Source organism: Pagrus pagrus, assembly GCF_965226575.1.
Source record: "Pagrus pagrus genome assembly, chromosome: 13".
Classification (NCBI taxonomy): domain Eukaryota; kingdom Metazoa; phylum Chordata; class Actinopteri; order Spariformes; family Sparidae; genus Pagrus; species Pagrus pagrus.
The window spans coordinates 16,941,229-16,950,800 of NC_140197.1; the positions used below are offsets into that span (position 1 = coordinate 16,941,229).

At 41.1% G+C, this 9,572-nt stretch overlaps 1 protein-coding gene across 5 annotated transcripts; it reads right to left on the reverse strand.

Annotated features, from left to right (window-relative positions):
• Nucleotides 1-881: 881 nt before the first annotated feature.
• On the reverse strand, nt 882-8,177 carry LOC311267316 (far upstream element-binding protein 2-like). Of its 5 annotated transcripts, none has more exons than XM_084370343.1 (18): nt 7,951-8,177; nt 6,996-7,095; nt 6,737-6,796; nt 6,463-6,499; nt 6,260-6,312; nt 6,056-6,127; nt 5,817-5,874; nt 5,267-5,438; nt 4,948-5,046; nt 4,766-4,864; nt 4,574-4,676; nt 4,065-4,186; nt 3,471-3,764; nt 3,061-3,176; nt 2,880-2,968; nt 2,296-2,502; nt 1,544-1,734; nt 882-1,428 (listed from the first exon to the last, which is right to left on the reverse strand). In XM_084370343.1, the coding sequence occupies exons 1-18, from the start codon at nt 8,077-8,079 to the stop codon at nt 1,420-1,422; spliced, it is 2,010 nt and encodes a 669-aa protein (XP_084226469.1). In that variant the 5' UTR covers nt 8,080-8,177; the 3' UTR covers nt 882-1,419. The 5 variants fall into 5 exon arrangements, with proteins under 5 accessions (XP_084226469.1, XP_084226468.1, XP_084226471.1 ...); XM_084370342.1 differs by having other exon boundaries at nt 5,267-5,453; XM_084370345.1 differs by lacking the exon at nt 6,056-6,127.
• Between the last annotated feature and the right edge of the window lie 1,395 nt (nt 8,178-9,572).

Genomic DNA, 9,572 nt, shown 5'->3' on the forward strand with positions numbered 1-9,572 from the left:
TGACAAAGACATACAGTATACTGCAGTATGCAGTATGCCTCAAGCTGAATGCCCACTAGCAGAATGTGTACTCAAATGTGATACAGTAGCAGTATCACATTTGAGTGTTCGAAGCAATCTGAGATAACTAGGATTGTCCAAACCAAGCCAGCCACATTTTTAAAAACAGGCATCGTCTTATTTCCATTTAGGTCTTCAGTCCACAGTTAGCTGGCGTGTTTCTGGCCTGAAAACAAACGCTCTCAAGTGCAAAACTCCTGAATGGACATTTCAAGAGGCAAAAAAGGTGCTGGAACTGAAATAAAGTGAAATAAAGGAGAAAAGTAATTAATGATGGCATCATGAACCAAACACCGCTCCATGTAGTGACCCTCACACTGATGGGTATTTATGGCAGGGCTGTTTATTGGAAGCCATGTGTATCCAGGGCCAAAACAAACCTGGTGTAAGGTAGATCGATCCTGTAGCCTATGAGCCATTAAAAAAAAAAAAAAAAAAACAAACAGTTGTCTTTTGATCCTCAAGGACACCTGTCCTGTCATAGCCTCCTGATTTAAACAGATTTAATTTAACCTTTGAACCTTTTAATGTAAAAAAACGGATTTCCACCTCGATCTCAAAAACAACTCATGGCTTTGCATCTTGGAAAACAATTCTCAAGTGTTTATCATCTACCTGTAGCAGCTTTCAACAGTTATTGGTCATCCCACATGCATGAATCAACACTGTAGAGCTAAATTGTGTACACTGGAAAACTGGCTCACTTGTACAAAACACTGTAAGTGAACACATTCATAAGAAAAAGAAAAACAATCCCACTGAACACAAGTTGAAACACCATGCAAACCTCATCAGAGAAGAAATGTGACACATTTATTTAAAAAAGAAAAGAAAAAAATCAAAACACAAAATGATCTTAAAAGGGATTACTCTGATGTATTATCTGTACCAGACATACGGTATGATTATAGTCCTATTAATTCTGTGCAATTTAGTAAATATAATTAAGGGGTATGACGCTAAGTGCTTTAAATGGGACTTCTAAGTCTTAAGAAGTTAATAAATAGAACATGTAATAAAATGTATTGGCAACTCAACCTCTCTGCAATGAAGTAACTGCTTCAAGGCTCCCATGTTCATAACAGCATATAAATATATGTAGAGGCATTGAGAAGCTGTGTACCTGTCATGAAGGGATTATCAGTCTTCTCCCTCCCCTCAGCAGCAAAGCACTAGAATGTTTGTTCAGGTCACATTTTTTTTAAAAAGTATCCAGGTGGTGTTCGTTCATGAGGGAGGGTTTTGTTCCCCCTCACAAGGAAAAAAAAAAATCTGAAAAGGCTAGATTCTGGCCTTAAGTTCAGGCTTGTCTTCATCCCTTCTTCCTGATTCTCTCTGGCATCCTTCTGCCATGAGTTCTCACTGCGTCTAGAATATAAACGATTGACAGAAAGCACATCCATTGTGTGAAAACCACTTGCAGAATAACTTCTTACCATAAGTCATAGTGTATTACTTTCTGATAAAACTTCTCTGCACCAACCTGTCCTTGCTGAGGAGTGGCTGACTGGCCAGGGGCCTGTCCTGTCTGTCCATAGTACGCAGCCTGCTGCCTGTAGTACTCCGCCCAGGCTGCGCTGTAGTCCGGCTGGCCCCCCGTTGTGGATGCTGCTCCTCCTGCTGCTGTTCCTGGGGCTGCGGGTGCTGTCCCGGGGACAGAGCCACCCGTCTGGGCTGGAGGTGACAGACAAAAGAGTTATGACCCAGCTAACCACTACATTTATATTAACTGCAAGACAAACACACAGACACAGACAAAGCTAATGAGCCAAGAATTGAGGAGGCACTGTCAACTTTGCCGTCCAACTCATAGAGGTGTGTGCGTCAAAGTCAGTTTTTTTATGTTTCGCACATTCAAGAAGTGTCCCATCTTGAAAAGCTATGTGGAAATAATATTTCCAGATAATATTTTCATTTTGTTGATTAAAGCACACTTATAATGTACTGCAGACGGATTTATGTTTTGTTTTTTTAATGTTTATATACTGATGTAAAGATATCCTTACACTGAAACAGAAGTTTTACTTAACAAATAACTGAAAAAAATCTAGTAATCAATTGTCAGTATTTTAATTATCAATTTAATTTACATGTGTTCACGTGCTTTTTATCTCGTGTTTCACTGCTGCACAACCAACTGCCCTTTGGGGACAAATAAAGTGATTAAATGAAAAGTAAGAAATTTGAAAGTTAACAGCAGGTAACATTACAGATGGTGTTCTTTGGCAGTCTCACCCATCTTCTTATAGTACTCCTCCCAGGCCTTGGTGTAGTCTGGCTGGCCCCCTGGCGTCTGTGCCGGTTGGGTCTGGTCCCCGGAAGTTTGGGCACCTCCAGCTGGGTTAGCAGGGTACTGGGCTGGCACAGCCCCTGATGGCTGCTGGTAGTACTGAGCGTAGTAGGCCGCCCAGGCCGCATTGGGGTCATTGGCTGCTGCCTTGCCTAGAAAAGATGCAGGGTGGAGGGGGTGAGGTCCTCATAGGGTGAGGGTGAGCCCCTGCTACTGGCCTGGAGACCGGGCTTGGAGACCAGGGGGGAAACAGAGACAGGGTTAGCCAGAGCTACTTAAGGTAAAGACACGTGCATCTCATCACAACATTTCCATCAGACTCCTGTTGACCTTCACAGATTTAGAAAAAAATGTGTCATTACTCATCTGATATGACTGGAAGGGTATACAGTAAAACCTATAGCCTGGGATGAAAGTACTGTAGTAATGTGTTTAAAACGAGAGCCAACATGCTAAAATGAGCACAAATACAGTGATGAACAGTGATCATTGAAAACCAGGAGAGGCAGAGAACTCAAAGGTGACTCACTGGGGTCATGGGCTGCCTGGGGCTGCCACTGCTGGTAGGTGTTGCTCCAGCCCTGAGGAGTGTACTGATGAGGACCTGGAGGACCACCACTGAGGAGGAAATAAATGGTTTATTATCAAAAGCCTCTCGGGATCATCATCCTGACAAAATGAGAAAAACTATCTTTGTTGCAGCTACTCACTGTGGTGGTCCAGGCGCCCCAGGTGGTCCAGGGTTGTATGGGTTGGCGTTGTAGGGACCCATGGGACCAGTAGGACCTGGTCCACCTGGCCCCGGGCCTACAGGACACAGAGGACCCTGGGGAACACATGACATAATCATTCATCAAATGAATTTAAAAATAGTATCAAAATATATTAAATTAATAAATTAATTTTCTGTTGATCATCTAACTGACTGTTGCAGCTCTCGATTTAAACTGGTTATTTGGCTATAGTACATATGCACTATATAGTAGTATCTGTACGATAATCTCAATTAATTTCATTTAAGAAAATCAACCGGAGAATGTGATCTTTGTGTTCAGGTGAGAGCTCCAGCTTCTGTATTAAGGCTTCCTGCATGTAACTTAAAAACAAGAATGGTAACTACCTCAATCTTCTCTTCAATGAGCTGCTTAGCGTGATCGATCTGCTGCGGTGAGCCACGAATGATAAACAGCTTGAAGTTGGGGTCTCCGTTCGGGGGCGGCTGTCGAGAGATTTCCACAAAGGCCCCTGTCTGCTGGTTGATGGACTTGACATTCTCCCCTCCCCGGCCAATCACAAGCCCACACTTGTGGGCAGGAATAGAGAAGGTCATTTCCCCTCCAGGGGGCCCCCAGCCACCTTGTCCTCCACCTCGGCCCCTGTTGCCTGCAGGCATGCCCGGAGGGCCTGGGGGACCCTGTGGATGGAGGACAGAAAAAGCCTCAGTGCTACAGCATAATACTGTATATGTGTGTACATGTTTATATTGAATGAAAAGTTGTCAATGCTTGGGCTTGAGGATATTTCTGTTTTACGAATTTAGATCTGCTGATGCAAACATTAAGTAGCTTACATGCTAAAAAAGCTGCCTCGACATTGCTGCCATACATTTCCTGTTATCCATAACTGATGATCTTATACTGTGAGTTTACAAGTGAACAAAAGCATGTTTTAGACTATGAAAGCTTTTGGGTGTATAAGTAAGAGTGATCCATACCCCCTGTCCCTCCTCCCTGACCCTGATGCTCTGCAGCAGATCATTAATGATCTGGGCAGCGTGCTCGCAGCGGTCAGGAGGACCACTGATGTGGGCAACCTTATCTGGACCAGTCCCGTCGTCTGTAAGAAAGATATTAGTCTGCATTAAGCAATCATTTTGACAATAACTTCTACTGCTGCTGAATCCATTTAGAATCAACATCCACCTCTGTAACTCAAGGCCTTACAAAAGTGAGGTGTAAGTTACCCGCTTCTAGTGGTCAAAACGATTCAGTTTACACACTGAAACCGTTGCTTGCTGTTCTCGTGCCACTGTTGTCCTTTCAACACTAGATTTTTGCAGGTACACCCCTCACTGTGACACAGTCAATATAAAGGCTAAAAATAGAGTAAGTTGATATCTACTCTACACACAAACTCATGCAAAAAGGAAACGTGTTAATACAGAATATTACATCAACAAATGTGGAAAACATATAAATGCAACCAGTCATCACAGGGCCCTACCTTGTTTGAACTGTATCCTAACTCCAGCATCATTCTGGATCTTCTTGATCATCTCTCCATTGCGCCCAATGACCACGCCGACTGAGTGTCGAGGTACTGGGATCTGACAGAAAAACAGAAGTTTTTATAAAGTTGGTTTTGCCCAGATACATTTGATCGTACTTCTAATCATGATGCCACACACAAACTCACATCCATGCCTCCTCCCATGCGGGAGCCGAAGTCAGTTCTTTCACTAAAGCCGCCGTGGTCTCTCTCCCTCAGAATCTCCTGCACCATTTCCTGGGCTTGCTGAATTGAAAAACATGGTGATTACAGTACATGGCAACTATGCACCACCCAGTGATCTTGATGAGATGATTTTATGCATGTACCTGCACTTTGTAGGGATCTCCAATAATTCGTAGGGGCTTGTCAACATTGGGTCCCTGAGAGGCATCCTGAATCAGGATCATCTTCACCCCTGCACGCTCCTGGAATGTCACACAATTAAACATTATAGTTCTGTATGTTTTCATGGTTGACACTACTGAAGTAGAAAAAATTGTCTGGCTCTACTTTTGAAACGTTTTTATACATTAAAGATAATATACTGCATCACAAAATTGCTGAAAACAACACTCACCTATCTCTTAGTTCAAATCCATCAAGATTGTTACAGTTTTTTTTAAATGCAATAGGCATGCAATGTACCTGTAGCTGTTTGATGGTCTCTCCTCCCTTGCCAATGACAAGGCCAGCCTTGCCAGCCGGGATCATCATCTCATGCACGGTGCCGTTCTGCCCGTTGGTGCACTCCTGATAAGAAGAAGGAGGTGTTCCCCTCCCTCGTGACACTATCTCGTCCAACAGCATCTTGGCTTTCCTGGCCGGAGAAGAGCTGACCAGTTACTCCACATCCTCTTTTACAAAAACATGTCATTATGCTGATATAATGGCAAGTTACACTGACCTTATATTATATCACTTAGTATTTATGAAACGAAGTAATAGGTGATTATATACAGAATAACCCAATTAAAGATGGCATAAAATAACAAGAGATTTCTAACAAACACTGGATCATCATTTAAAAATGTTTAAAAATTATTATACAAAACGCACAATGTTTTGAAAAACTTCTGATGTAATTTCACCCAGCCCTCATTTCTTGACACAGCAATCTACTTCATCAGAAGTGACTATTTCTGACGCTTCCACAGGAGACAACAATGAGCCCATTTGCATGAAGCCTGAAACTTACTGTATGGAGTCAAGGGAACCTGTGAGAGAGACGCTCCTCTCTGGAAGGCCTCCACTGTCTGCACACACGCACACACACACACACACACACACACACACACACACACACACACACACACACATAGTGTACATAAGTAACTAAGGCCAAGACCAAAAGCAAAATAAAACTGTCAATTACAATAAAATGTGGAAAGCTGTGGATCGCTGTTTTGGCTAACTCCACAGAAGTGGAGACAGTACCTGGAGCTATCTGAACCTTGCAACCTGACTCCTGTTGAATCTTATTGATCTGTTCACCTCCACGGCCAATAACTGGGGACAAAGAAATGGCAAACTGTGCGTTGTTGGTGGGTCATACTCGCAATAGCGGCACTAATTTGTGTCTTATACCACAGAAACAGAGGGACATTATTATGTACTAAAACACAGTAGGGCTGCACTCACTGAGTCCCACCATGCTGTCTGGTACACTGTACTCCTCTGTGGTGGAGGTGGGCCTGGCACCATCAGCAAGCGAGGATGACAAAGAGGCAACAAATCAGGCAATGGTAGACTTTCTCATAGCATTTTTGCTACACTATTATACATACACAAAAGGCACATACTTCAACATTGTACACATTCAACTGAAAGCTATGAGATCTCACCTTTGTTGTGCAAGAGCAGCTAGCTGTGCACCAATAGCTGAGATGGTACATAGACGGTAAGAAAGAGAGAGTGAGAAAACAGAGCAAGGGAGAGGTTTTGGATTACTGATGGACTGTGACACAGACAGAGGAGAGGAAGCGTGGACATACAAGGGTAAAGGGGCAAACTGCTGAAACAGGAACACTGTACACCAAATTAAATACAGTCAACTGTGAGTTATAACATCACAAATGCCAAAAGTAAACAAAACATAAAATAGTGGGATGGACTCACACAGTGCTTTGGCTGAATCCAGGTCACTCTGTGCAGCCAGCTTCTTGCTCTCCGGTTCATCTGTTATATGAGGAAATTACATATCTTTTGTGAGAGGTGTCACTGAATTCCTTCTGCAGCAAAAGCAATCATCAATTGTGCAATTCAGAAATGATTATTATTTAAACGTATTCATTTTGGCAGACGCTTTTGTCCAAAGTGTCGTGCAAATGAGATACAATCAGTGCCACGGTAAATCGGGGAGCCGCAGTCACCATACCTGCATCCTCCAGCTGTCGTTTCTGTGCAGTGAATGGAAAGCTTTCTGATGCAGTGTTGTTCAGAGGAGTTCCAGCATCGCCCCCGATCTTAGCTGCAATCTGAAACATAAGCGTAAAATACACCATGACAGCTGAGTTACGAAAACCTCAGCTGTACGCATGTACCATCTGCCCCCAAATAATAACTCATGTATAAACCACACATTGAAATGAATACCTCAAAGCAAACTGTACAGTCTTTAGCAATATCTACTTGACAGTGTGTATTCAGTACACTAAGTTAGTCAAGTGTATCAAGTTTTTTACATTTCATTTAATCTATCTTATTTAGTATACTTCAACAGCTTTATTTTGCGTTTGTCAGGTGACTGATGTTACAATGCACTTTTCCTTTGGGATTTATAAAGTAATACATCTATCTGTGTGGCCTGGGAGATCCAGTATTATATGAACACTATGTACGGCTGCTACTACAGAGGACTTGACTATTATAATGCATTGATGCCTTATAACATCAAGCTTTTTTGTGGGTCAATTTGATGCCCTTAACATTTAAATGCTTTCCACCATACCCGCATTATAACACCTTTATACCAACCACCCCCACAGTTAGTTTAAACATCTTCTGTCAGTTCTGCCCTACCATGATGTGGTGTCCTCAGTGATTCAGATTGAAATGTCTCAAATCCTGCAAATGTCTATTTTCAGTTCACACTGTGGGTTTGTTGGCTATACGCCTATGTAAGCTAACATTAGCTAATGTACAACCAGCATTGAGATTACATAACAAGCGTAAATGTACTATTATGAACAACCGTTAACTCGAAAATATATGTGAATTCAAAATAATTATCCTAGTGATATGTGTTAAGCTGTGTCAACAATGTTAGCCCTCAGGCTAACTTTTTAGCTAGCCCTCCCTCCAAACATGCTCCAGTATGTCACATCCCTCACCTGCCGGGCCCGCTGCACCGCGTCCGCAAACGCATCTTTTTTTATGCCTCCCGCTCCGTTCCCAAGAGCTGCCTGTCCACCGAGAGTGGCCCCGGGACCTGGTGGTGGCACCGCATTGTACTCCGACATGTTCACCAGAAGACTGACGAGGGAAAGGGAGCAGAAAACAGGGGTCGGTGCTGCGCAGGAGTGGGAAGGAAAGTCAAGAAACTGACGGGGCAAGGAAAGCGCCGGAGACACTACGGCGGCCGTGTAGGTTAATTCGCGTTCTTAGTTCTCCATGTAAGCATAATCTTTCCCACAGTCTTATAACAACATGTAAAAACATTGAAAAATGAGAGATTAGTGGAAAATTTCATCCTGGAAATATTAAACCAGATCAGATGAAATGCCTTACATTTATTTGTTTAGTTGTTTATACATGAATTCAAAAGGATAAGCTGGGAAAGAGGCTACACATTGGCTTCAGGAGATACCTACATGTAAATACATCATTTACTTCTTCTCAAGTAATAATGTGTAATTGAAAGATCCCTGTTAACTAAACTAACAAATACATGAAATTAACACTTCATTTAGTGATTATAATATAATATAATTATTATATTATACTTATATAATTATAATTATAATTATAATTATTATAATTATAGAGAAAGAAATACAGATATGGAGCCATTACATTTTTGTAAATTTTTCATTTAATAAAAACACAAATACATTCCATCTACTTACCTATAGGTTGACTGGGCTCCTCAAGATTTTTTAGAAATTGAGCATTTATGAGTTCTGCTTTGAGTACACACATGACAAAACAATGAGACTACCTTGAGTTCCTGTGTGTTCATTCATAAAGATAATAATTTACATCAATTTATCTATGTGAAAAAATATAATTTAAATTTGTAATTTTTACATGGTTGTATTAGGAATTAATATATGGTTATCCAATATATATGCATCTTTGAGGGGAGGGAAGTGTTACAAATCATATGGCATGCACTGAAATCCGATGTGAAATTGGTTCCAAAAATATTTGGAGCTGTTGTGCTGTTGTGGTTCAATAACTATTTAAGGTCAGTTATGCTTTTTTGGCCTGGAAAACAATTTAAAAATTGAAGGGCATTTGTGGAAAAAATGGCAGTATTCTCCACTGCCATGCAATGCTGTGGCCAAATCAACTAAGTTTTAATATTTGATTATTCTTCTTTTAAAGCTAAAAAATGTCTCAAATATAAATAATTCCTTTGTTGTTTGAATTTCTGGCTGCTGTTTAAATCTATGTTAGCCATTATTAGACTATCAACAGAAAATTAATTGGGAACTATTTTGCTAATCGATCAGACATCCCAAACATTTTCTCCCTCGAACTCCTCTGATGTGAGGATTTGAATAGAGGAAATGCTCGTTATGAAAATAATCGTTAGTTGCAGCTGTAGGTCTAATTGTAATAAAGCACAGATTGGCAGGCCCACAGTTATATGTACAACAATCACAGATTAACCAAAACAGATTTTTTTTTTGTATTGCTTTCATTGTAATTTACATTTATCTTGACAAATATTTCTCCTCTTGTAAATTTCACTCATTAACTACAAACTATTTCACTTTTTTTCCCACTT